The following is a 27763-nucleotide window of genomic DNA, read 5'->3' as shown; positions in this document are numbered from 1 at the left end:
AGCCCGGGCTCCTCGCTCCCACCCCTCACCCTCACCGCTGCTTGCGCGCTCCCCAGGGCCCAGGCTCGGCGCGCCCAGCCACGATCACCCACCCTTCTTTCACACTCACCGTCAATTGCAGCGGCCTGTCGCTGGGTGCGACCGTCATGTCGGAATCCGAGTCGGAAAGCTGCCCATCTTCCATATCGCCGACCTCCAACGCCATCTTCCCGGGGTGCGGTGCGCTGCACGGCAGCAGGTCAGGAGAGCACTTCCGGCGGGGCGGCCGGAAGGCCCGGCAGCGCGGCTGCTCGGGCGCCCCCGCGCGGAGGCCAGCCTGTCCCAGCGGCCTGAGGCGTCCCATTGCATTCCAACTGCCTCGGGAAAATGAATCCCTTGTTCCCCCAACACTTTTCTTCCAAACTTTATTTTCGTGCAAACATAAATATGTCACGTATCGCGGTCGTCTGGGATTCCTCCCTTGGCCCTACATCCTTCCCCTGTATGCTCTGAACAAGCCTCCCCGCTTCTGTGCTTGCTCCTCCACAATCCACTCTACATGTTGCTTCCAGGGAAGCCTTTCAAGCTGTGTAGTCCGCCCTCCGTATCCACTCCCTATCCACCGATGGCGAACCTGCGGATGGGAAGGACCCACCGTGCACTGCCACATAATGTAAGGGGCTTAAGCGTGGCGGATGTTGGCATCTGTGGGGGTCCTGAAAACAATGACCCGCGGATACCTAGGGAGAATTGTACCTTAGCTCGAATCTTCCAAGTGCATCCCTCCCCAAAACAGGGACTGAGTTCTTAGCATGGTGTTTGAAATGTTTGTTTTCCGGTGTCATAAAGAAATAGCACTTGAACATAAATTTAACTTATTGAGTAAGGCCATTTTTACTTTCTGCAGAAAGGGTACACTCGCCAGCAGTTTTGCCAGGAGAGTACACTGAACAAAGGAGACAGGGTCATTTATAACCTGAAGTGTTTACCTTACTGCTGTGGCTGGTTTTTATTGGCTGGACCGGACCTCACATTTTGTATTTGCCCCGATTGGCTAGCAACTTAGAACTTTTTAAATGAGGCAAAGGTAGAGAGAACAAAGGAAGGAGGAAGTAACTTGTGGAATGCTGAGAAAGATAAAAACACTTTTAAATAAGGAAGAGGAACAGGCTATGACCTAATGCTTGCTTGGACTAGTATAAGCATGCTAGGGCAAATATTTAGACTAAATTGTGGGGGCTAAGAACATAAAGTACATTTTTTTTTATTATGGCTAGCAGGTATTTAAGAATGTTAGCACAGGTCTTTGAATAAATTTTGCTTTTAAGAGAAGTCACTATTTATTCCTAATTAGACGGGGAGGAAAGTCTTTGAAGAGGAACCTCTATTTTACTTTTTACAATGGCAAACAAGGTCATGTGGACTGGGCATCTGGTCACTGGTCCTGGTGTGTCCCCGTGCCTAACCGCTGGCGCGCTGAGCCTGTTGTTCCTCAGGCCAGGCCTCTGCATTTGCTGTTCACTCAGCCTGAGAGGCCCTTCCCTCAACCCACCCCATTCTTTAAAGGTTATCTTGGAACCGCCTTTGCGAAAATTATAACAGTGAGAAAATTATGGCAGTGGGAGAGATCTGATCTAGCCAACCCCTATCTTGCTTTTAGCCTTCAAGCTGCCCTTAATTATTCCTGGGCTTGGGCCTGTCAATGTAACTTTGGGAGACATTTAGTTTATAGTTTAAATGATAATAACCCTTCCCCAAAAGCCAACCGCCTTTGTAAAGCTAGTAAGAGACCACCAGGGTAGAAGGATAAAGGAGGCTGAATTCTGCTAAGGTGTAGACATAAACCTTTGCCAGCCATTATCCCAGAGGTCACAAGGTATGCAACTTTTCCAGTTACTCTTCCAGATAACATCACTATTGTAGACCCTAAGATTGGCGTTTTGAGATATCTTTTCAGGTATTTTGCACGTCTGACTACCAATGGTTCCACCTGAACCTCGAACCGCTTCTGGGTTCCCACACAGAAGTTGTTGAGTGCTTGAGGACAATTTCCCACACCCCTACAACTGCATCCCCAACCAATAAGCAGCAAGAACCCATTACTTAGCCACTCCATCCCTTCCGCAAACTATCTTTGAAAAACACTAGTCCCTGAATTCTCCAAGAGATTGATTTGAGTAATAACTCTGTCTCCCACGTGGCGTGGGTGGCCTCCTGTCTATTAAATTCTTTCTTCTTTTTTGAGGCAGAGTTTTGCTCTGTCTCCTAGGCTAGGGTGCAGTGGCAAAATCTCGGCTCACTGCAACCTCTGCCTCCCAGCTTCAAGCGATTCTCATCCCTCAGCCTCCTGAGTAGCTGGGATTACAGGAATGCACCACCAGGCTCGGCTAATTTTTGTATTTTTAGTAGAGACGGGGTTTGACCACGTTGGCCAGGCTGGTCTTGAACTCCTGACCACCCTGACTCCTTATCTGCCCTCCTTGGCCTCCCAAAGTGCTGGAACTACAGGCGTGAGCCACAGCACCTGGTTCGTCTGCCACTTTTAATACAGAACTGTTTTAAGGTGTCCTGAGTTTAGCCACTACATTTTCATTTCTATAGGGCTTTGCAGTTTTCAAAGTGCTTTCGTATATGATTCATTTAATTCTGTCTCTTCCTGCTCAACCTCATTACAATTCATCATTTCTGATTTTTCCTGAACTCCTGTTAAGCAGGGCTAACAGGAGTTTTGAAAAAAGGAGGTAGAAGAAGGATGCAATCCCTGTTTTCAATGTGAGCAGTTGCTGGTGCCTATATTCCCAGAATTGGCTTATTTATTTATTTTTTGAGACAGGGTTGTGCTCTGTCCCCCAGGCTGGAGTGCAATGGCACGATCTTGGCGCTCTGCAACCTCCATCTCCTGGGTTTAAGCGATTCTCCAGGCTCAGCTTCCCAAGTAGCTGGGACTATAGACGTGCACCACCACATCCGGCTAATTTTTGTTTTTTTAGTAGAGATGGGGTTTCACCACGTTGGCCAGGCTGGTCTTGAACTTCTGATCACTCAAGTGATCCTTCCACCTTGGCCTCCCAAAGTTCTGGGATTACAGGTATGAGCCACTGTGCCCAGCCAGCCAGAATTGGTTTAGAAGGATGGGCACACTTCTCTTCTTGACTTGAAGAGAGGGCAGCCAACACTCCTTGATGACACTATGTGTTGCTCCTAATCCTTAGTGCATCTGTCTATGTATTTTAATTTCATTGAAGTGAATGGAAAAGAAGAGAAGGAAGAATGTGGTTTTGGGATATGTGGACAAATAATCTTGTTGGCTGATAGAAAGTGATGAGAATCAGTTAAAATGTCTGAGAATTAGCCAGGCGCGGTGGCTCATGCCTGTAATCCCAGCACTTTGGGAGGCTGAGGCGGGCAGACCACAAGGTCAGGAGATCGAGACCATCCTGGCCAACGTGGTGAAACCCTGTCTCTACTAAAAATACAAAAATTAGCCGGGTGTGATGGTGCGTGCCTGTAGTCCCAGCTACTCAGGATGCTGAGGCAGGAGAATCACTTGAACCTGGGAGGCGGAGGTTATGGTGAGCCGAGATTGCGCCACTGCACTCCAGCCTGGGGACAGAGCGAGACTCCGTCTCAAAATAAATAAATAATAAATAAATAAATAAATAAAGTTTGAGAATTAAAATTAGAAAAATTAGCACCATGGTCCTCCGTGTAGATGGAAGACAGCAGCAGGGTTGTTGATACAGATTACCAATGTCAGCTAGGGCATTGCTACTCCTTCGACGGTGTTATTCATTGGTTCATTTGTTCATACACTCATGTAAGTGAGCATAAACTTGGAACAATGCTAGGAACTGTGGAGCAATGCAAAGATGAGTCAGAGATGGTCCTTGCCCTAACAGGAAAAAACTGTAGCATTTACAAAAGGAAGCATCATTCATGTATGCCTAGTACTAACTGCAGTTTCTGGTAGCTGCTTGATACATGCAGTGTTTGTTCAGATCATTTGTACTATAAGGGTGAAAGAGATAAAGCTTATGTTTGAATGCAGAGATAAAAGGGGCCAGAAGTGGTGGCTCAAGCCTGTTATCCCAGCACTTTGGGAGGCTCAAGGCAGATCCCTTGAGCCAAGGAGGTGCAGACCAGCCTGGGCAACATGGGGGAACCCTGTCTCTACAAAAAACCCTCAAAAATTAGCTGGGTGTGATGGCATGCCTGTAGTCCCAGCTACTTGGGAGGTTGAGGTAGGAGAATCACTAGAGTCTCGGAGGTCGAGGCTTCAGTAAGCCATGATCCTGCCACTGCACTGTAGCATGGAAAAGCATATTTTAAACTCATGTTCAAATAATGCTAATTGAGATATTAGTATTTCCGTTTTACAGGGTAGGCCCAGTCGTTGTGAAATGAGATGGGGCATGCATGAATGGATAGGATATTGTAGGAAGACAGAAATGGAGAATGAAGGAAATTGATCAAAACTGTCTTTATTCTTTAAGAGAAAGAGCTGGGCGTGGTGGCTCACACCTGTAATCCCAGCACTTTGGGAGGCTGAGGTGGGTGGATCACGAGGTCAGGAATTCGAGACCAATCTGGCCAAAATAGTGAAACCCTGTCTCTACTCAAAATACAAAATATTGGCTGAGCGTGGTGGTGGGCACCTGCAATCCCAGCTACGCAGGAGGCTGAAGCAAGAGAATCGCGTGAACCCAGGCGGAGGTTGCAGTGAGCCGAGATTGCGCCATTGGACTCCAGCCCCGGCAACAGTGCGAGACTCCGTCTCAAAAAAAAAAAAAAAAAAAAAAATGTAAGAATAGGCCGGACACAGTGGCTCACGCCTGTAATCCCAGCACTTTGGGAGGCAGAGGCGGGCAGATCACAAAGTCAGGAGTTCGAGACCAGCCTGGCCAACATGGAGAAACTCCGTCTCTACTAAAAATACAAAAATTATCCGGTGTGGTGGTGTGCACCTGTAATCCCAGCTACTGGGGAGGCTGAGGCAGGAGAATCACTTGAACCGAGGAGGTTGAAGTTGTAGTGAGTGGAGATCGTGCCATTGCACTCCAGCCTGGGCGATAGGGGGAGACTCCATCTCAAAAAAAAAAAAGTAAGAGGCCGGGCGCAGTGGCTCATGCCTGTAATCCCAGCACTTTCAGAGGGTGAGGCAGGCAGATCATCTCAGGTCAGGAGTTCCAGACCAGCCTGACTAACATGGTGAAACCCCGTTTGTACTAAAAATACAAAAAATTAGCCGGGTGTGGTGGCGCACACCTGTAATCCCAGCTACTTGGGAGGCTGAGGCAGGAGAATCCGCTTGAACCCGGTAGGCGGAGGTTGCAGTGAGCCGAGATCGCGCCGTTGCACTCTAGCTTGGGCAACAAGAGCGAAACTCCGTTTCCAAAAAAAACAAAAAAAAGTACGAATATACCCAGGCAGGATATTTATAGAGGAAATGCAGCAATCTAATATTTATCATTAATTAGAAAACTTTAATTTGTAATCTACCTAAACAATGAAAACAAACAACCCTTCCCCTGCCCCCCAATACAAACCCTCCGTTGGCTACTCCAGGGACAAGAGGCGTCACCACCGCTAAGGAGCTGGTTAGGAATGTCGGCCCTCCGACCCTAGCCCAGACTTACTGAATCAGAATGTGCATTTACCACGACGACCAGGTCATTACACGCATTTTACAGTTTCAGAACCCCTGCTATAGCCTACTGTACTTCAGCGCCAATATTTTGCCGAAAAAAATTCCCAGCTGGAGCTGTGGCTCCGGGAGTCTTTCACCAGATGGCAGTAGCCCACTCCTCCCTATAGCACTCCCATTGTTCCAGGCAGGATTCAGCCGCAGGCTCCTCCGGAAGACCAGGGGCCGATGGGGCGGTGGCGGGGTCGTGCCCAGTGGGAGGGGTCGGGTCTGCCCAATGGGTTCTCCCGGGCGGGGGGCGGGGCTCTATTTCAGCAGCTCTCAGGGCCTTAGGCTCATCCCGAGTCCCGGGCTCAGTATGTGGCGCCTACCCCGAGCGCTGTGTGTGCATGCTGCAAAGACCAGCAAGCTCCCTGGACCTTGGAGCAGGCCTGCCGCCTTCATGTCCACTCTCCTCATCAATCAGCCCCAGTATGCGTGGCTGAAAGAGCTGGGGCTCCGCGAGGAAAACGAGGGCGTGTATAATGGAAGCTGGGGAGGCCAGGGAGAGGTACGCGGGCGCTCAAGAAATCTCTGCAGCCGCCGGGGTACGCTCGAGGAGGCCGGGCGGGCACTGACCTACCGACTCCCCGCTGGCGCTGGAGGCGGTAGTACAGCATGGGAGATTTTGAAGCTCCACAGTAAAAGTTTTCTCTTGTAGGGTGCCTTTAAAACAAAAACTTAGATTTTAGGTCCTTGTGTGCTATGCAGAATCGACGTCATTTTGGAGCTGTAGGGGCTAAACTTCCCGCGCATATTTAAAACCTTATGGTCGACCGGGCGCGGTGGCTCACGCCTGTTATCCCAGCACTTTGGGAGGCCTAGGCGGGCGGATCACCTGAGGTAGAGAGTTCAAGACCAGCCTGACCAACATGGAGAAACCTCGTCTCTACTAAAAAAAAAATACAAAATAGCTGGGCGTGGTGGCGCATGCCTGTAATCCCAGCTACTAGGGAGGCTGAGGCAGGAGAATCGCTTGAACCCGGGAGGTGGAGGTTGTAGTGAGCCGAGATCGTGCCGTTGCACTCCAGCCTGAGGAACAAGAGCGAAATTCCGTCTCAAAAAAAAAAAAAAAAATTAAAACCTTATGGTCTTGGGATCTATGGTGTTGTGAGAAATGTGGCACACTGAGCGGTGCAACTTAATTTAGAGCTTAACTCTGGCTCTTCAGCTGTGACGTGCACCGCAGGTAACGTTCTTCAGTGTAGTTTTAAGTTATCTTCCTTCCTGAATTCCTTGGGAGTTTGCAAGCTCGGACTTGCCGAAATCTTGCCATGTTGTACGTTGGGCTGTGAACTCCTTTGAGGACTGGGTTTTCAGCATTTCTCCATTGCCCAGGGCTTAACACCGCGCCTGATACCCATTACTGCTCAAAACAATGTTTTATAGAATGCAATGGAAAAGTAAGGTTATTATCGCCTAGATTTTTTTTTAAAAGAAATTTTTTTTTATAGGAGAATGTTATGTAACAGTTAACAAACTTTGTTGGACGTTGTATATTATATAATGAACCTGCCTTGGTAGAGGCAACACGTCTTTTGGTAATCAGTGGCTGTAGGAGATAGAGATAATTTTAATTGCTCCTCAAACCTTAGTGTTTCATCCTGATTTCCATGTGGTATCTGATCATTAGGCTCTTGAAGGCCTTTTTAGCTGTGCCTTGATTTTCCCTTTCATTGTTGACCTGAGACCTCTCCAGTTGGTGTGGACACAGGACTTTCCCATGGTTTTCCTGCCTTGGCCATTTCATCTCTGAGCAGAGGGTGGGCAAAGTAAGGAAGAGAAGAAATAACTAAAACTAGTCAGTTTGGTCTGTTATTAACGGAAAAAGATGCAAAATAACTGCTTATATTAAGGCTTTTGTTTATATGCCTAATATTGAGATGTCAGGGGAGAGTTTTGCAGAAAGGTAGTTTCTAATGTTTAAGTCACAAATGAAAGACAACCTCTGTAGAGTGGTTTATATGTAACAGAAGTTAACCTAAGCTTTTTGAGTTTGGGTATTATATCATTTTTTCCTCTCTTGTTTTTCTTCCCCCCGTTTCGTCTATTCCCTTACTTCAGAAGGGATTACGTTTTCTATACATGATCATCATCCTTTTGTTTTAAGGTTATTACGACCTATTGCCCTGCTAACAACGAGCCAATAGCAAGAGTCCGACAGGTAAGTGTGTGTGTGTGTGTGTGTGTGTGTGTGTGTGTTTAATTTTTAATGTTTGTGCAGGCTTTCTTTAGAGGCAGAAGCCAGTTAGGCAGGTCAAGAATAATATAAAATCACAAATGCAGAGAATAATGTATTTATTTTTCATTTGTCATTTAGGACTGTCTTGGGGAGACTGTCCTCTCTTGGGTGGGGGCGTGAAAAGGAAAGAACCATAGAAAAGGTGAAGCATAGAAAGACTAGGCAGGGGGCCATTTAAGGCAGTGCTTCTGAAGTACCTGAGGATTTTGTTAGAATGAAGCTTCTGATTTCCGAAGTCTGGATTGGAGCTCAAGGTTCTGCGTTTCTCATATGCCTCACATGTTGTTCCCAGATGAAGCTGACAGATTTTGCTTTGAAAAGCAAGGTTTTAAAGCATAGTTGGATACCAACCTGTTTTACGGGTTCTAGCTAGTTTTTGGAAGTATAGACTGTGGGAATCATTCTCAGCCAATAAATGTTAGGGAACCCTAGAGATTTCCCAATTCTTTTCTGAAAATATTTGTGTGCTCTAGAAGATCATCATCACTTCTCTTTATTTCCCCCTTTCTGTCCCCTTAATTCTTAATTTAGGCTAGTGTGGCAGACTATGAAGAAACTATAAAGAAAGCAAGAGAAGCATGGAAAATCTGGGCAGATGTAAGTATGGCCTTTGTTTCTAGAATTCAGAAGAGATCACTTTGCCTATTGTAACCAATGAGATACATAAACATCTGATAAGCAGGTCAGTGCCGCCTTGTTAAAATGTGAGCTCCTTGGGGGCTGTGATACTGTACTAGGGCTCCTGCTGTTTTGGAAACACCTCTGCCATATTTCTAGGGTAGTGCCTTTTTTGTACTTGCCATTCATTGAATGGATAAATTTAAATGAATTAAAACTTTGTGCTGGTATAGTATAAACTTGAGCTGTGAACACTATTCTTCACTGAAATTACTTGAATTTATAATTAAATAGAAAATGAATAGAAGAGCTATGCCAGAAATATTCGTTTGCTCCTCCTCTATCCCCCTGCCAGATTTGCTGGGAGTATCTCAGCAATAGGTCAGCATTCCTGGTTTAAAGAACAACAGCAGATCGGACCTGGTGGCTCATGCTTGTGATCCCACCACTTCAGGAGGCTGAGGCGGGTGGATCATCTGAGGTCAGGAGTTTGAGACCAGCCTGGCCAACATGGTGAAACCCTGTCTCTAGTAAAAATACAAAAATTAGCCGAATGTGGTGGCGCGTGTAATCCAGCCTACTCAGGAGGCTGAGGCAGGAGAATTGCTTGATCTTGGGAGGCGGAGGCTGCAGTGAGCCAAGATAGCACCACTGCACTCCATCCAGCCTGGGCGACAGAGTGAGATTCCATCTCAAAAAAAAAAAAAGAGCAGTGGCAGCATCCCTTTCTCAGGGCCAGAGGCTCATGTTCCTTGACTGTCTAATCAGACTGTGAGGCAGAGTCAGCCTCCTTGGTCTCTGAGTCTCCACCATTGGTTAAATGAGCAAATGTGGGAACTGTGACTGGTGCTGGGCTGGCCACACTGACTTGTCACTAGGTGGGAGCTAGGCTCCTGAGAACGGGAGAGTAAAGGCGAACTGGGATAGCCTGATTTCCCAACCTTTCCACTACCCCCATCCTCAGTGTGCTTTGTCTTGTAAAAAGAAAAGACTGGGGGTGCCTGCCTCCTGGGAGGGTTAAATGAGTTAATCATTTAAAGTGCTTACTGGAGAGCCTGGCACAAGAAAAGCCTCAATACATTTGAGTTAAACCCTGTGCTGCTGGGTGTGGGACTGCTGAGGGACTGCTGAGCTGTAGTATTTTCTCTGAGTCAGTGATTGCAAGGGGGGTTGGGTGGGGTTGGGGTGGGTTGCAGAGTAGCAGCCTGTCCAAGAGAGCCCTGGGTTGGATGAAGCTTTTTTTTTTTATCAGCCAAGAGACGTCTTTGTGTAAAGCATGAAGCACATCTTTCCTCTACTTTAATTATGGATAGAAGTATGGCCTAGGGTTCCATTATACACAATCAAAAGTATCCTTGGGCAGAAAAATACCACTTCTACAAGTAAACAGTGTGCTAGGTGAAGTTCACCCTACCTGGATAGAGAATACTGTCCAAAACAGTGTCCTTCATTGTTTTAAAAACTTACTTGTATTTATTTCTGATCATAAAAGTAATAAACATTCTTTTTTTTTTAAGAAAAGATTGATGCTGTAAATAAGGTAAACAAATTTAGTCCCCTTACCCCAACCTCTGCAATGCAAAATGATTATTAGGTTTAGGTTTTGGTGCATTTCCTTCCAGTCTTTCATGTATTTATTTCATAGTTGTGATTATTGTACATCCATATATACATGGTGTGTATAAAATTTTGTGACCTGTGATCTTTGCATTGCATACCATCCTAAAGTTATTACTTTTTTTTTTTTTTTTTTTAAGACAGGGTCTGGCTCTGTCACCCAGGCTGGAGTGCAGTGGCCCAATCTCGGCTCACTGTAACCTCTGCCTTCTGGGCTTGGGATCCTCCCATCTCAGCCTCCCAAGTGGCTGGGATTAGACGTACACACCACCATGCCTGGCTAATTTTTTCGTATTGTTTGTAGAGATGGGGTTTCACCATACTGCCCAGGGTGGTCTCGAACTCCTAACTTCAAACGATCTGCCCTCTTTGGCCTCCCAAAGTGCTGGGATTACAGGCATGAACCACCATGCCCAGCTGCATAATTTTTTTTAAATTGTTGTTTTCCTATACGTATATACTTTTTTCTTTTGAGACGGAGTCTCACTCTGTCACTCTGCAGTGGTGTGATCTCGGCTTACTGCAATCTCTGCCTTTCAGGTTCAAGTGATTCTCCTGCCTCAGTCTCCCAAGTAGCTGAAACTACAGGTGTGTGCCACCAGGCCTGGCTAATTTTTTTTTTAAAATATATTCTCCAATTTAAAACTTTTAATTAAAAAGTAAACTTTACATCAAAAATGCAAACTTGGAGAAGACAGAAAAGATCACACACAAGACTGTCACTTCACACTTGGAAGGTTGCACAGCGGCCAGGCAGAGGCGCTCCTCACTTCCCAGACTGGGCAGCGGCCGGGCAGAGGCGCTCCTCACTTCCCAGACGGGGCGGCAGCTGGGCAGAGGGACTCCTCACTTCCCAGACAGTGGGCAGCTGGGCAGAGGCACTCCTCACTTCCCAGACAGTGGGCAGCTGGGCAGAGGCGCTCCTCACTTTCCAGATGGGGCAGCAGCTGGGCAGAGGCACTCCTCACTTCCCAGACAGCGGGCAGCTGGGCAGAGGCACTCCTCACTTCCCAGACAGCGGGCAGCTGGGCAGAGGCGCTCCTCACTTCCCAGACAGTGGGCAGCTGGGCAGAGGCACTCCTCACTTCCCAGATGGTGGGACGGCTGGGCAGAGGCGCTCCTCACATCCCAGACTGAGCGGCAGCTGGGTGGAGGCACTCCTCACTTCCCAGACAGCGGGCAGCTGGGCAGAGGCGCTCCACACTTGCCAGGCAGTGGGGCGGCCGGGCAGAGGTGCTCCTCACATCCCAGACTGGGCGACAGCTGGGCGGAGGCACTCCTCACTTCCCAGACAGTGGGGCGGCCGGGCAGAGGCGCTCCTCACACCCCAGATGGGGCGGCAGCTGGGCAGAGGTGCTTCTCACTTCCCAGACGGTGGACAGCCGAGCAGAGGCACTCCTCACTTCCCAGTCAATTGGGAGGCTGGGCAGAGGCGCTCCTCACTTCCCAGATGGTGGGGCGGCCGGGCAGTGGCGCCCCTCACATCCCAGACGGGGCGGTGGCCGGGCAGGAGGGCGCTCCTCACTTCCCAGATGGGGTGGCAGGCCTGGCTAATTTTTGTATTTTTGGTAGAGACAGGGTTTCACCATGCTGGCCAGGTTGGTCTCGAACTCCTGAACTCGTGATCCACCCACCTTGGCCTCCCAAAGTGTTTGGATTACAGGCGTTAGGCACTTCATCTGGCCTTCCTATACATATATACTTAAAAAAAAAACACACACACACAAAAATAGACCAGGCACGCCTGGTCTATTACAGCTCACGCCTGGTCTATTACAGCTCACGCCTGTAATCCCAGCACTTTGGGAAGCCAAGGTGGGCGGATCACCTGAGGTTGGGAGTTCGAGACCAGCCTGACCAACATGGAGAAACCCCGTCTCTACTAAAAATACAAAATTAGCCAGGTGTGGTGTTGCGTGCCTGTAATCCCAGCTACTTCGGAGGCTGAGGCAGGAGAATCACTTGAACCTGGGAGGCCGACCTTGCAGTGAGCGGACATCGAGCCATTGCACCCCAGCCTGGGCAACAAGAGCAAAACTCCGTCTCAAAGAAAAAAAGAAATTAATAGACTTATTTTTTAGAGCAGTTTTAAGTTTACAGAAAAACGAGTAGAAAGTACAGAATTCCCATTACTCCCTCATTCCTCTTCCCAAGTTTCCTTTTCTTTTTTCTTTTTTTAAGACAGAGTCGCCCAGGCTAGTGTACAGTGCCGTGCTCACAGCTCACGGCTCACTGCAGCTTTGACCTCCTGGGCTCAAGCAATCCTCCCACCTCAGCCTCCTTGGTAACTAGGACTACAGGCATGTTCCTCCACACCTGGCTAATTTTTGTATTTTTTGTAGAGATGGGGTTTTGCTCTGTTGCCTAGGCTGGTCTCAGACTCCTGGGCTCAAGCAATTTACCCACCTCAGCCTCCCAAAGTGCTGGGATTACAGGCATGAGCCAACAGGCCTGGCCATTTCCCCTATTATTAACATTTTGCATTAGTATGTCATATTTTGTTACAACTGATGAGCCAATGTTGATGTGTTATTATAAACTGAAGTACACAATTTACATGAGGGTTCACTCTTTGCATATACTGTTTTGAATGCTAGTGCAACTTAACATGTCTTTTGACTAGAAACATCTATTGTATGTGTCTATTTATCTAGGGTAAATACAAACACATTTGAAAAAAAAAAAAGAGTTTATGTGAATTCAGGTTCTTGTCTTTTCCTGAACTGTTTTTTTTTTTTTTTTTCTTTTTTTTTTGAGACTGAGTCTTGCTCTGTTGCCCAGGCTGGAGTGCAGTGGCATGATCTTGGCTCACTGCAACCTCCGCCTCCTAGACTCAAGTGATTCTCCTGCCTCATCTTCCTGAGTAGCCGGGACTACAGGCATGAGCCACCATGCCCAGCTAATTTTTTTTTTTGTATTTTTTAGTAGAGAACAGGGTTTCACCATATTGGCCAGGTTGGTCTTGAACTCCTGACCTCAAGTGATCTGCCTGCCTCTGCCTCCCAAAGTGCTGGGATTACAGGCATGAGCCACCACAGCTGGAATGAACTGGTTTTTAAATCTATCTTTGCTCTAGGGAGTGCCAGCTGACATTATGATCTTTCTTAAATATTGGGCTGTACTTTTTTTGTTGCTATTTTCACATTCAGGATCTGCTTTGGCAGTCAACTCTTACCCATTATGCCAGCCTCTGCACCTAACATCCTTTCTCATACTTCTGGTGCTTTTTAGACCTCCCAACAAATAGAATGGGGGTGCTAAGTGGGAGCAGGTTGCTTTCCTGGGTAATAGTAGAGTCAGTTGGGGATCCTACTTGTTTGATTTTGAGTTAAGCAATTGAGTTCAAGGTTTAGGGAAGATGCAGAGTTTTTCCTAATTGTGCTCTGGGGCTCCTGCCAATAGGGCAGGGACTTAGAGAGGCTCGGTAAAAACAGACCAAAGCTTGACCCCCTTCTTGTCACAGAAGCTTTCCCATCTCGATCCTCCCTCATGTGAGGCTTCTCTGCTTGGCCCTCATCCATTTGGCTGGCCTTGACTGTGTTAGGACAAACCACTGTTTCATGTAGTTCATTTGAGTTAATTCTAGAATTTTTCTTTTTCTTTTTTTTTTTTTGAGACAGAGTTTTGCTCTTGTTGCCCAGGCTGGAGTGCAATGGTGCCATCTCAGCCCACTGCAAGCCCCGCCTCCCCGGTTCAAGCGATTCTCCTACCTCAGCCTACCAAGTAGCTGGGATTACAGGCGCCCACCACCAATTTTTTAAATATTTTTAGCAGAGACGGGGTTTCACCATGTTGGCCAGGCTGGTTTTGAATTCCTCACCTCAAGCGATCCACCCGCCTTGGCCTCCCAAAGTGCTAGGATTACAGGCATGAGCCACTGCGACCAGCCAATTCTAGAGTTTTTCAAAGGGAACATTTTTCTTTAAGGGAAATGGAAACAAAGTGAAACATATGGAAAGGTGGTTTATAGAAATTGATTTCTTTCTAAGGAATAGACTTGCTGCTTTCTTCCATGAGCCAGTTTCAGCACAGAATGCAGCCCATTTCTGCCCTCTGCATCCCCATGTGTCCTCATTTTCCCTCCCATCTCTGGTGAGAAAGAGCGGGAGTCTCTCTGTCCTTGAAGACAGGGAACTGTTTTTTTTCTTTCTTTTTTCTTTTTCTGAGACAGACTCTTACTCTGTCACCCAGGCTGGAGTGCAGTGGTGCGATCTCGGCACACTGCAACCTCTGCCTCCTGGGTTCAAGGGATTCTCCTGCCTCAATCTCCTGAGTAGCTGGGATTACAGGTACCAAAGTGTGGCTAATTTTTGTATTTTTAGTAGAGACAGGGTCTCACCATGTTGGCCAAGCCGGTCTTGAACTCCTGATCTCAAATGATCCACCTGCCTTGGCCTCCCAAAGTGCTGGGAATACAGGCGTGAACCACAGCCCCCGGCCATAATTTTCCAAAACCACTTTCTCTTGCTTTTCAGCCTTTGCGTATGCCCTGTACCCTTCTAACCCCATGCTTTTCCTCCACTTTGCCTACCTCTTCACAACACCTGGCACACTTTAGGTCTTAGCCCTAAACTTCTAAACTTGTAAAAAGCCTACTTCAGGTTGCTCCAGTTGTGAAATCTAGCTCCCCTTTCATGGCATTTGCTACATTAGATTGTAATTGCCTGTTTTTTGCCTTTATCACCCCCATGGACTGTCAGCTCTATAGAGGGCAAGAATTGTCACTGCCTCATTTGCAGTAGAATACCCAGGGATTAGCACAGTATCTGGCACATAGAACATGTGCAATAATTATTTGTTGAAAGACTGACTGAATAAAATGTGTCCAGAATGGGAGGTAAAAGGCCATGTATACTGGCCATTCTGAGTTGAAATTAACCAACTCAACTAAACTTATAAATGTGCTGACTAAATTCAATTGAAACATCATTAAACCCACACCATGTGCTAGGAAATGTATAGGTTATGTGCTGATTGATATAATGCTACAGGTTTTTGTTTCCTGTTTCCAAAAGTGTGCATATGTTGTGAAAATGACAGACATTGCCAACATATAAATTGTGGATGAAAATCTGTTATAATTTCACTCCCCAGAAAAAACCACTGTGAACAGCTTGGTATATGTTCCTCCAAATTTAAGCAAAAGTTTACTTACCATAAGTGTTTTCTTTTTTTCTATTATTCTATTATAGCTTTTCAATGTTTTCCCATAAAAATCTACCTTATTTTATCACTGTTCCATAATTAACCAATCATGTGCTGATGGACAGTTGGTTTCTTTTTTTCTTTACTAGAAACAGCACTGCAATGAATATAATTGTACCTATACTTTTGCATACTTATGTATATAAGCTCAGTTTCTGTAAGCAGAGCTGTTTAGTTAAAGGGTAGGAATGTCATGCCTGTAATCCCAGCACTTTGGGAGGCCGAGGCAGGCGGATTACCTGGGATCAGGAGTTCGAGACCAGCCTGACCAACATGGCGAAACCCCATCTCTGCTAAAAATACAAAAAATTAGCCGGGCCTGGTGGCAGGTGCCTGTAATGCCAGCTACTTGGGAGGCTGAGGCAGGAGAATCACTTGAACCCAGGAGGCAGAGGTTGCAGTGAGCCGAGATTGCGCCACTGCACTCAAGCCTGGGCGTGACAGAGCGAGACTCCGTCTCAAAAAATAAATAGATAAAACAAAGGGTAGGAATGTTTTAAATGTTAATAGATTGCAAAATGACCATCCAGAAAAGCTGTACTAAGATACGGTGATACACTTGGGGAGAAGAGAGAGCAAGGAAGAACCTTGAGCTCACAGCCAAGCTCTGTGAGGCAAGTGTGGGCAGTGCTGTGATTAGGAGCAGTGGGAGTTAGGGGGAGGGTGTGAGTGGCTTCTGCCTGGGGGAAGGTTTCATGGAGGGGAATGTTCCTTTTACCTGTACTTTATTATTTTTTTTGCGACAGAATTTCACTCTTGTCATCCAGGCTGGAGTGTAATGGCGGGATCTCAGCTCCCTGCAACCTCCCCCTCCCGGGTTCAAGTGATTCTCCTGCTTCAGCCTCCCAAGTAGCTGAGATTACAGGCGCCTGCCACCATGCTCAGCTAATTTTTGTATTTTTAGTAAAGATGGGGTTTCACCATGTTGGTCAGGCTCGTCTTGAACTTCTGACCCCAAGTGATCCACCTGCCTCAGCTTCTCAAAGTGCTGGGATTACAGACGTGAGCCACCACGCCCAGCCTTAGCTGTACTTTGAAGGAGAGGCAGAATTGGGAAGAACTTGATGGGAGAGAGGGAGTGATGGTCATAGTTGGAGAAATTGTATCTCATTCATGAATCACATCTCAAACTTTATATGGCGTAAGCTGTGCTCTTTACCCCCAAAACCTAATGTTTCCCTTCAAGTCTTCTTCATCCCAGTAATTATACTTCATCTACCTATTTAAGCCAGAGAGCTGGAAGTCATCCTGAGTTCTTTTATTCTCTTCATTTCCTGCATCTGTGTGTCCTGTCAATTCTACTCCCAAAATAGACCCTTAATCCACTTGTTGTTCCACTTGTTACCACTGCAATTTTTTTTTTTTTTTGAGACGGAGTCTCACTCTGATGCCCAGGCTGCAGTGCAGTGGCGCAATCTCGGCTCATTGCAAACTCTGCCTCCCGGGTTCACGCCATTCTCCTGCCTCAGCCTCCCGAGTAGCTGGGACTACAGGAGCCCGCCACCACGCCCGGGTAATTTTTTGTATTTTTAGTAGAGACAGGGTTTCACTGTGTTAGCCAGGATGGTCTCGATCTCCTGACCTTGTGATCCGCCTGCCTCAGCCTCCCAAAGTGCTGGGATTACAGGCGTGAGCCACAGCTCCTGGCCACCACTGCAATCTTAAAACTAAGTCACTATAATCTTTTTTTTTTTTTTTTATTTGAGATAGGGTTTTGCTCTTGTTGCCCAGGCTGGAGTGCAGTGGCATGATCTTGGTTCACTGCAACCTCCGCCTCCCGGGTTCCAGTGATTCTCCTGCCTCAGCCTCCCAAGTAGCTGGGATTACAGGTGCCCACCACCATGTCCTGCTAATTGTTGTATTTTTAGTAGAGACGAGGTTTCCCCGTGTTGGCCAGGCTGGTCTTGATCTGCTGACCTCAGGTGATCCACCCACCTTGGCCTCCCAAAGTCCTGGGATTACAGGCATGTGCCACTGCGCCTGGCCTATAATACATTCTTAATTGATCTCCCTGCTTCTACTCTTTTCCCCGTCAACGTATCCTCTACCTATCAGATAGCGATATTAAAACATAAAGCAAATCCTCTTATTCTGCACCTTAAAAGACATTCAAGACTTCACATTGCACCTGGAGTAAGATTCCAACACCTTACAAGCTTCTAGCTTTAGACATACTGGCCTTCCCAATCAGCCCCTTTTATTTTCCATGGATCCCTCTTACATGTTTTTTCCTTATCCCTGGGAAGAATATTCCTATGGCTTACTTTTTCCATTCTTCAGGTTTCAGCTTCAATATTACCTCATTAGAGATTTTTCCTGCCAACCTTTTTTTTTTTTTTTTTTTGAGATGGAATGTCACTCTGTTGCCCAGGCTGGAGTGCAATGGAGCGATCTCAGCTCACTGCAATCTCCACCTCCCAGGTTCAAGCGATTCTCCTGCCTCAGCCTCCTGAGTAGCTGGGATTACAGGCGCACACCACCATGCCCAGCTAATTTTTGCATTTTTAGTAGAGACGGGGTTTCACCATGTTGGCCAGGCTGGTCTCGAACTCCTGACCTTGTGATCTGCCTGCCTCAGCCTCCCAAAGTGTTGGGATTACAGGTGTGAGCCACCACACCCGGCCTCCTGCCAACCTTTTAGGTAAAGTAACTTACCCATTTCCCCTCCAATCTTGCTGTTTTTCTCTGTCTCAGCTTCCTTTTTATTTCCTTTGTCTTTAAAACCCTGATGGCAATTTGTAATTATTTGTTGCCTTTTCTTCTCCTCTGTGCCTTCCAGTAGATATTTGCTCTGTGAATGCCTTGCTTCTTATTTTAGCTCCGGTGCCTGGCCATATCACAGTCTTGATGTGATCAAAAGTCTTCTTTGATATGATTGTACTTTGTTCTTTTACAGCACACATCTAATACTGTGTTATAGACATGAATTTATGCTTTGAATCAGACAGAAAAATTGCATTCTTTTCTTAGATTCCTGCTCCAAAACGAGGAGAAATAGTAAGACAGATTGGCGATGCCTTGCGGGAGAAGATCCAAGTACTAGGAAGCTTGGTAAAGTATTTTTGTAGTATGTACACAATTCTTTGAGTGGAGAATAAGGCTGTCATGCTTTTCTATATATAAGATTGTGAGGTTTTTTTTTTTTAAGATGGAGTCTCGCTGTCACCCAGGCTGGAGTGCACTGGTAAAATCTTGGCTCACTGCAGCCTCCGCCTCCCATGTTCCAGCAATTCCTCTGCCTGAGCCTCCCAAGTAGCTGGGATTACAGGCTTGTGCCACCACGGCTGGCTAATTTTTTGTATTTTTAAAGTAGAGATGGGGTTTCATCATGTTGGCCAGGCTGGTCTTGAACTCCTAACCTCAGGTGATCCCGCCTGCCTCGGCCTCTCAAAGTGCTGGGATTACAGGCATGGGCCACCACACTTGGCTAGAAGAGTTTTTAAGAAAAGTAGTTTATATTATATTATATTATATATTTATTTATTACTTATTTATTTATTTTTGAGATGGAGTCTTGCTCTTATTGCCCAGGCTGGAGTGCAATGGCAGGATCTCAGCTCACTGCAACCTCCCGCTCCTGGGTTCAAGCGATTCTCCTGCCTCAGCTTCCCGAGTAGCTGGGATTACAGGTGTGTGCCACCATGCCTGGCTAATTTTTGTATTTTTAGTAGAGATGGTGTTTCACCATGTTGGCCAGGCTGGTCTTGAACTCCTGACCTCAGGTGATCCGCCCGCCTTGGCCTCCCGAAGTGCCGGGATTACAGGCATGAGCCACTGTGCCCGGTTGTACTTTATATATTTTAAAAATTCTTTCTTTAGAGGAAAGATTAACAAGGTAGACAGAAAAAAGTGAAGGCAATTGTTGTGTTTTAAAATTCTTTGGAAAATAAAACAGACTTTCTTCAGTTTATTACAGTTACAAAATATGTTTTGCTTCCCCCTTTCTTTAATTTAATGTTTATAATGTGAATTCTGTTGGAAAAATTCTGTTTGTCGTTTTATATTTCTAGGTGTCTTTGGAGATGGGGAAAATCTTAGTGGAAGGTGTGGGTGAAGTTCAGGAGTATGTGGATATCTGTGACTATGCTGTTGGTTTATCAAGGATGATTGGAGGACCTATCTTGCCTTCTGAAAGTAAGCAATGAAATTAGTTAAGCTGAGTTTTGTACTCTGATATACAGAGCTCCAAAAAAAATAAAATACTCTGGCTATAGACTGTGCAAAAGAGAAATTTCAAGTGGCATAAATATGTGAAAATATCCTCAATCTTTCAAAGAAATGCAAATTAAGACAGATGAAAATGTTAGATCAAGAACCTTTTTGTTTAAAAACTTTTGTTTTAAAGATAAAACTTAATGTTGGCAAGTCCATGGGTAAGACACTTTTAACTCATCTGTAAAATGATTTGGAAATCATTTACATTTACAAAGTGCTCTAACTTTAAAGAGCCCAGTTTTAAGAATCTAAGTAAATAATCTGAAATAAGACAGAAGTTATGTTTAAAGAAGTTCATTGTGGCATCAATAAAAAACATTAGAAATGACCTAAATGTCGAATTATAAGGGGAAAAAATCTAAGCCAATTTTGGTAGCTGTTAGCATGTACTAAAAATGTTTGTGAAGGTTGTCTTCCCCTAACCCACACTTTTACGGGAAGGTTTTATTTACTTATTTTTAAATTATACTAATGTTAATTTTTTTTGAGGAAGCGATAGATGCATATCAGAAAATAAGAAAGCAATAAAAGGTTGAAGGATTAAAAATTTCCCTCCTGCCCCCATGACTAAGCCATAGTACCCCATGGAAGTAGTGAATGCTTTCAATTTCTTGTGTGTCTTTTTTATATTTTGTAGGATCTTGCTGTGTTGTTCAGGCTGGTCTCAAACTTCTGGCCTCAAGTGATCCTCCCCTTCAGCCTCCCGAGTAGCTGGGATTAAAGGCGTGAGCCACCTTCCTAGGCCCTTGTGTATCTTTTTAGAGCACGTACAGCCAAATATGTAGCAAACTAGACATTTTTTTTTTTTGAGATGGAGTCTTGCTCTGTCACCCAGGCTGGAGTGCAATGGCATGATCTTGGCTCACTGCAACCTCCACCTCCCGGGTTCAAGCGATTCTTTTGCCTCAGACTCCTGAGTAGCTGGGATTACAGGTGTGCGCCACCACACCTGGCTAATTTTTGTATTTTTGGTAGGGATGGGGTTTCACCATCTTGGCCAGGCTGGTCTTGAACTCCTCACCTCGTGGTCCACCCGCCTTGGCCTCCCAAAGTGCTGGGATTACAGGCGTGAGCCACTGTGCCTGGCCGCAAACTGTACGTTCTGTTTTATACTTTTATATTCAATAATATATCTTGGAAATTGTTTCTTTGTTTACTTTTTTTGAGACAGGATTTTACTCTCTTGCCCAGGCCAGAATGTAGTGGCGTGATCACAGTTCACCACAGCCTCAACATCCCTGGGATCAGGCGATCCTCCCACCTCAGCTAGGACTGTAGGTGCATGCCACCATACCTGGCTATTTTTTTTTTTTTTTTGTAGAGGTGGGATTTTGCAGTGTTGCCCAGGCTGGTCTCAAACTCCAGGGCTCAGGTGATCTGCCTGTCTCAACCTCCCAAAGTGTTAGGATTGCAGGCGTGAGCCACTGTGTCAGGCTGGAAATTGTTTTCATATTATTCTATTAAGGGGCTTCCTTCATCTGTGTTTGCGGCTATTTTGTTATAAAGAGACTATAATTTATTTAGTCAGCTCCCAAATGATGTATATGTAGGGTTGTTTTCAGTGTTTTGCTATTACAAGCTGTTCTGTAAGAACCAATCTTATACTCTGAGGTTTTAACAATGAAGATAATAAGATGACAGCAAGAGTAAGAAAAGAAAAAAATGCTGGACAGGGTGGCTTACACCTGTAATCCCAGCACTTTGGGAGGCCAAGGCAGGCAGATCACCTGAGGTCGGGAGTTAGAGACCATCCTGGCCAACATGGAGAAACCCCATTTCTACGAAAAATACAAAATTAGCGAGGCATGGTGGCGCATGCCTGTAATCCCAGCTACTCAGGAGGCTGAGGCAGGAGAATCGCTTGAACCCAGGAGGCGGAGGTTGCGGTGAGCCGAGATCCTGCCATTGCATTGCAGCCTGGACAACAAGAGCGAAACTCCATCTCAAAAAAAAAAAAAAAAAAAAAAATGAGGTTAAGAGTGTAAGTGATTTGTGATGTTTGCAATGTGGATAGAGCAAAACAGGTGACTGTATGTCTGCATTGGCAATGCTGGGATAGAAGTGTATGTTAAAGTGGTAGCAGTGGTTATCTTTGTGGCAGAATTATTAGTAGTGGATTTTCTTCAATTTTTCTGTATTTTCTAAATTTCCATGATGGTTATTAGGTTACATTTATAATCAGGAAATAAATATTTTTCAAAAAATCATATTTTTCTCTTTTTCTTGGAATATTGAATAAATTCCCTACTTGTAGAAAGAGTTAGGGGAGACTTTTAAAGTCTAATTAAGGACAGTTAATGTCCTTAATTAGATATCTAGCAATGATTCCTATTATCCAATATTAATTTTATGTCATTGAACACTTTCAAGAGTTTTTTTCTAGGTAAGAAAAGTTAATAGGCCCACCACGGTGGCTCACACCTGTAATCCCAGCACTTTGGGAGGCAGAGATGGGCAGATCACTTGAGGTCGGGAGTTTAAGACCAGCCTGACCAACATGGAAAAACCCCATCTCTAATAAAAATACGGATTAGCTGGGCATGGTGGCACATTCCTGTAATCCCAGCTACTCAGGAGGCTGAGGCAGGAGAATCACCTGAACCTGGGAAGTGGAGGTTGCAGTGAGCCGAGAGCACGCCATTGTTCTCCAACCTGGGCAACAGAAGCAAAACTCCGTCTCAACAACAACAACAATAACAACGAAAAAGTTAATAAACCTCCAGTTTGGGGATATGTACATGGGCAAGCAGGTAACTATTTGATTTATACCTACTATGGTACCTGCCCCACAATTAAAATTTTTCTCAATTGCTTGCACATTTTTGTTTGTTTATTTGAGATAGGATCTCTGTCACCCAGGCTGGAGTGCAGTGGTGTGATTATAGCCCCTTGCAGCCTGGACCTCCTGGACTCAAGCAATCTTTCCACCTCAGCCTCCTGAGTAGCTGGGATTACAGGCTCATGCCACTAAGCCTAGCTTATTTAAAAATTTTTCTTGTAGAGACGAGGTCGCACTATGTGGCCTAGGCTGGTCTAGAACTCCTTGGCTTAAATAATCCTCCTGCCTTGGCCACTCAAAGTGTTGGGATTGTAGGCATGAGCCACCACACCTAGCTTACACTTTTTTTTTTTTTAAAGCAGTTTACTCATCTATGTAGAGGCTTTGGGGTAACTTTGGCTTTATTAATTCAATAAATGCTTATGGAACATCTATCAGGTGCTGGGTAATCTACTAGGTGATACTGGAGCTATAAGGCATAGTCCCTGTCCTCAAGGGATTTATAAGCTTATAAATTATACCTTAAAGTGGGAGATAAATAAACAGGTAATTATATCCAGCATAATCTAGCATGATAAGTAATATGAGGGAGTAGATGGTAGGATGGTCGGCATATAGCTGGGAGCCCCTAACCCAGCCTCATGAGTGCAGTCGGGGAAGGCCTCCAAGAGAAGGTTAGTCAAGGTAAGGTCCCAAATGGGACAAAGGAGAAGGGGTGGAGTGCTGGAAGTTGTTTTAAAGAAGGAAGAAGCCTGTGTGAAGGCTGAGAGGGTCTGGCTTATTTGCGGGGATTGCATTGCTTCAGCACAGCTGGAGGATGCAGTGGTAGGGCAGGTAGAGTGGAAAGAACCTCGGGAAGAGACTTTCTCTGACAAGGAGATTGGACTTTATTCTGGGAATAGCTACAGTGGGTATCCAAAATCCAGAGGGTTATAAGCAAGGGGGTGACATCAGGGCAGAGATGGGAGGGCAGGAGAGGAGGAGGCAGGCCCTGCCAGGAAGAGGCTGTGCCAGCACTTCATCTCTAGGGATTAAGCTGCCTAGATTAAGGAGGGCCCAGGAGTGAGGTGCTGCATCTGGTATGGTCCCCCATCCTAGCTAGCAGTGTGAGTGTGGCCAGAAAGACTGATGGCTGGGACAGCCGCCTTTCCAGTTGGTCTGTGGTTTTAACTGGGATTTGCGAACCATCGTATTCCTGTGGTATGGTTCTATACTGTCCAGCTGCCTTTAATTAAAATAAACACCTTGTGGGATTGTGGGTGACTTTAAAGTTTGTATTTAAAATACAGTATTTTTGTTTGTATTTTCTTTTTCTTTTCTTTTCTTTTTTTTTTTTTTTTGAGACAGGGTCTTACTCTGTTGTCCAGGCTAGAGTGCAGTGGTGCAATCACAGGTCACTTCAGCCTCAACCTCCTGGGCTCAAGCAGTTCTCTCACCTCAGCCTCCCAAGTAGCTGGGACTACAGGCATATAACCAATCACACCTAACTAATTTTTAATTTTTTTTGTAGAGACGGGTCTTGCCATGTTGATGCAAGTCTCAAACTGAGCTCAAGTGATTCTCCCGTCCCAGCATCCCAAAGTGCTGGAGATTGTAGGCATGAGCCACTGCTTCTAGCTTATTTGTATTTTTAGTTTTCTTATAGTGAATGTAAAGATTTGCTTAATTCATTTTATTTATTTATTTATTTTTTGAGACGGAGTCTCCCTCTGTTGTGCAGGCTGGAGTGTAATGGCAGGATCTCGGCTCACTGCAACCTCTGCCTCCCGGGTTCAAGCGATTCTCCTGCCTCAGCCTCCCGAGTAGCTGGGATTACAGGCACCCGCCACCATGCCCGGCTAATTTTTGTTTTTTCAGTAGAGACAGGGTTTCACCATGTTGGCCAGGCTGATCTTGAACTCCTGACCTCAGGTGGTCCACCTGCCTCGGCCTCCCAAAGCGCTGGGATTACAGGAGTGAGCCACCACGCCCGGCCTGCTTAATTCAATTATTCAACATATATATAATTATTAGAACTCCCCCTTCCCATCTTCTACCAATAAATGAGCCACCTTGTCTTGAATTCAGAGAAGTTGGCCCAGGGATTCATCAGGTAACATAAAGAATATCGGAGGCCAGGCGTGGTGGTTCACTCCTGTAATCCCAGCACTTTGGAAGGCCAAGGTGGACGGATCACTTGAGTTCAGGAGTTTGAGACCAGCCTGGGCAACATGGTGAAACTCCTTCTCTACTACAAATACAAAAATTAGCTGGGCATGGTGGTGCGTGCCTGTAATCCCAGCTACTCAGGAGGGTGGGGCTCGAGGATTGCTTGAACTCGAGAGGTGCGATTGCAGTGAGCTGAGATTGCACCACTCCACTCCAGCCTGGGTGACAGAGTGAGACTGACTCAAAACCAAACAAAACAAAGAACATGGGCCTAAGCCCCTGTGCCCTGGTCATGTTCTGCCCTTTGTGATCATACCACCTAGGGCACCCATCATCTCTAGAAAGTGTCATTGTCTCCCAGGTGCACTGATACTGCTGTGATCTATGCAGAGTTCCTATGAAGATCAGAGGCATAATGAATATCATTATGATTTACAAGGTAGTATAGTAATAACCACTTTTGTTGTACATTAGTTGATGTACCGATATCCCATGGCTGTGTAGCAATTTCCCACTATAAGGCATCTGGAATCTTCTCTGGTCTGCTGTACATTTGTTCTTATTAACTTGATGGGCATTAAATTAACATGCTTCTGCATGTTCCATCCTTTTCCTGTCCTTAGGACCTGGCCATGCGCTGATTGAGCAGTGGAATCCTGTAGGCCTGGTTGGAATCATCACGGCATTCAATTTCCCTGTGGCAGTGTATGGTTGGAACAACGCCATTGCCATGATCTGTGGAAATGTCTGCCTCTGGTAAGGCCTGCTCACTTTCCTATTTAGTAGTGAGTGATAAAAATAGCCATTTCTAGATACTACTACCTCAGCCTCTTGAGTAACTGGGATTATAAGTGTGCATCACTACACCTGGCTTCTTCAATAAAACTTTATTTTATTTTATTTTTTTGAGATGGAGTTTCACTCTTGTTGCCCTGGCTGGAGTGCAGTGGTGCAAACTCAGCTCACTGCAACCTCCGCCTCCCAGGTTCAAGCAATTCTCCTGCCTCAGCCTCCCAAGTGGCTGGGATTACAGGCATGCACCACCATGCCCGGCTAATTTTTTGTATTTTTAGTAGAGATGGGGTTTCACGGTGTTGGCCAGGCTGGTTTTGAACTCCTGACCTCAGGTGATCCACCTGCCTCGGCCTCCCAAAGTGTTGGCATTACAGGTATTAGCCATTGCACCTGGCCAATAAAACTTTGATGGTGAACTCCCAAGTAATTCTGAGGCAGTTGGTCAGTGTTCCCATTTAGGTCTTAAATTTTTCAACTCTACAAAATATCTGATAGTAAAAATGTTATATTTTAGATGGCAAACAGTTACTTGTTTTTTGCTTTTGTGTTCAGTGGAATAAATTAAATAAGGAAAATCAGGACAATTGTCTTTAGCTCATTTTGCTTGCATCTGTTCCACTAGTTATTAATTTGTTTTAAATGTGTGGTACTCAGTTGAATGTATTCAAAAACTAACTGTAAAATAGGTCATATTTGGGAGGACTAATAACTGTATTTCTTATTTTAACAAGAGAAAAAACTCTGCTTGTCCACAATTCGTTTTTTTTTTTTTTTTGAGACAGTCTCGCTCTGTCTGTCGCCCAGGCTGGAGTGCAGGGGCGCGATCTCGGCTCACTGCAAGCTCCGCCTCCCGGGTTCACGCCATTCTCCTGCCTCAGCCTCCCGAGTAGCTGGGACTACAGGCGTCTGCCACCATGCCTGGCTAATTTTTTTTGTATTTTTAGTAGAGACGGAGTTTCACCATGTTAGCCGGGATGGTCTCAATCTCGTGACCTCGTGATCCACCCGTCTCGGCCTCCCAAAGTGCTGGGACGTGGTTTGGTGGGAACTCGCCCCGAGCTCTTTCAGGGTTCTGCCCCATGTTGTGAAAGGAACTCATGCTTTCAAACATTCTAATCTAAAAAGGTTCATTGTGTAGTTTTCCTCAGCTCTCTGAGTTTTCCAAGGAAAGTTTACTTAATGCAGCACGTTGGTAGATTTCTGCTTCACTCAGTTCCTATAATTGGCTGAGGTTAATGCAGTGATTCCTGCGATCAGTGCAGCAAGCTGATTCAGAATTGCTTGGTGCCATTTTTATGTTCATGAAAGTTTTGTTGTTCCTTAGGTCTCAAAGACACCCAGCTGAAGGACAGATTTCTGTTTCAGTTACTAGATTCATTTGTTAGTTGTCTAATTGGACAGAGCTTTTTCTCACACTTTTGCTTCTGTTTGATAATAAAAGGTATTTATGGTTTCCGTCAAATAAGTTTTTCTTTTTCTTTTTTTGTTTTCACCTTCTTAAGGAAAGGAGCTCCAACCACTTCCCTCATTAGTGTGGCTGTCACAAAGTAAGTACATGTGGCTTTCTTTTTCCTGGGTATGGAATAATATTGAAAGGGTTATTGATAGGCCTTGACTTTTAAATCTGATGTCAGAGAGTCACATAGCATGGAATTTGGATAACCTCTTTCTCCTTTGCTTGTAATATTATTTTTATATACAGAGTGCTTTCAGTGCCATGTCATTTAATTTAACTCTTTGGAAACATGCCAGATATTGACATATTGATTGAACTCTTGCAGACATTATTTTGTCACTTGGAAAATAAAAGCATCTTCAGTGGAAAGGAAATTTTTGCAATTTAGGAGCTATATTTTCTCACTATTCAACAAGTTAATGGTTTTGAGAATAGATTTCTATCCAGCTAATACTTTTATTGCTTTTGCTTAATAGAGTGTTAACAAACTGATTATTATACTCATCTGCTGATTCATCTAACACTAAAATGTATCGCATCTTTTGGTTAAAAAATTATTAGTGCTTTACTTATATTTGAGAATTTGGCAGCTCTGGTTAAGTCGTAAAAGCAATGTGACTGATCTGTCATTCTGGAATTTGGAGGATGTATAGAGTTAGGGTGCCTTCCCATGTAGGATTAGGATGTACCTTTGATGTTCCATCGCTTGTGTGGTCTGCATTCTGATTTCAGAATTATTAGTAGAGAAATTGGGGTGGAGTCTGTGGGCAAGAGGGTTCTTCATATTAGAATATTATTATTATTATTATTATTTTTGAGATGGAGTCTTGCTCTGTCACTCAGGCTGGAGTGCAGTGGCGCGATCTTGGCTCACTGCAAGCTCCACCTCCTGGGTTCACACCATTCTCCTGCCTCAGCCTCCAGAGTAGCTGGGACTACAGGTGGGCACCACCACACCTGGCCAATTTTTTGTATTTTTAGTAGAGACGGGGTTTCACTGTGTTAGCCAGGATGGTCTCGATCTCC

The 27763-nt window shown here is 45.3% G+C and overlaps 2 protein-coding genes across 3 annotated transcripts in view; one reads left to right on the top strand and one right to left on the bottom strand.

Annotated features, from left to right (window-relative positions):
- Nucleotides 1–5843, bottom strand: part of PHAX (phosphorylated adaptor for RNA export) — a 31821-nt gene extending 25978 nt beyond the window's left edge. Inside the window, exons 1-2 of the mRNA XM_054488247.2 lie at nucleotides 5616–5843; nucleotides 110–353 (exon numbers count right to left, since the gene is read on the bottom strand). Coding sequence (XP_054344222.2) covers nucleotides 110–353; nucleotides 5616–5632 — 261 coding nt within the window. The 5' untranslated portion in view covers nucleotides 5633–5843. The remainder of the gene's footprint in view (nucleotides 1–109; nucleotides 354–5615) is intronic.
- ALDH7A1 (aldehyde dehydrogenase 7 family member A1) overlaps nucleotides 5796–27763 on the top strand; it is a 52034-nt gene continuing 30066 nt past the window's right edge. Inside the window, exons 1-7 of one of the 2 annotated variants that reach the window (XM_054488246.2) lie at nucleotides 5796–6173; nucleotides 7773–7826; nucleotides 8436–8501; nucleotides 18315–18395; nucleotides 19355–19478; nucleotides 25110–25242; nucleotides 26784–26828. In XM_054488246.2, coding sequence (XP_054344221.2) covers nucleotides 5901–6173; nucleotides 7773–7826; nucleotides 8436–8501; nucleotides 18315–18395; nucleotides 19355–19478; nucleotides 25110–25242; nucleotides 26784–26828 — 776 coding nt within the window. In that variant the 5' untranslated portion in view covers nucleotides 5796–5900. Of the gene's footprint in view, nucleotides 6211–7772; nucleotides 7827–8435; nucleotides 8502–18314; nucleotides 18396–19354; nucleotides 19479–25109; nucleotides 25243–26783; nucleotides 26829–27763 lie in introns of both variants that reach the window. The other variant, XM_063665195.1, reaches the window with a different exon arrangement.

This window comes from Pongo pygmaeus, chromosome 4, assembly GCF_028885625.2.
Source record: "Pongo pygmaeus isolate AG05252 chromosome 4, NHGRI_mPonPyg2-v2.0_pri, whole genome shotgun sequence".
NCBI lineage: Eukaryota > Metazoa > Chordata > Mammalia > Primates > Hominidae > Pongo > Pongo pygmaeus.
Note: the sequence above shows the minus strand (reverse complement) of the source record. Positions and strands in the feature narration are given on the sequence as shown.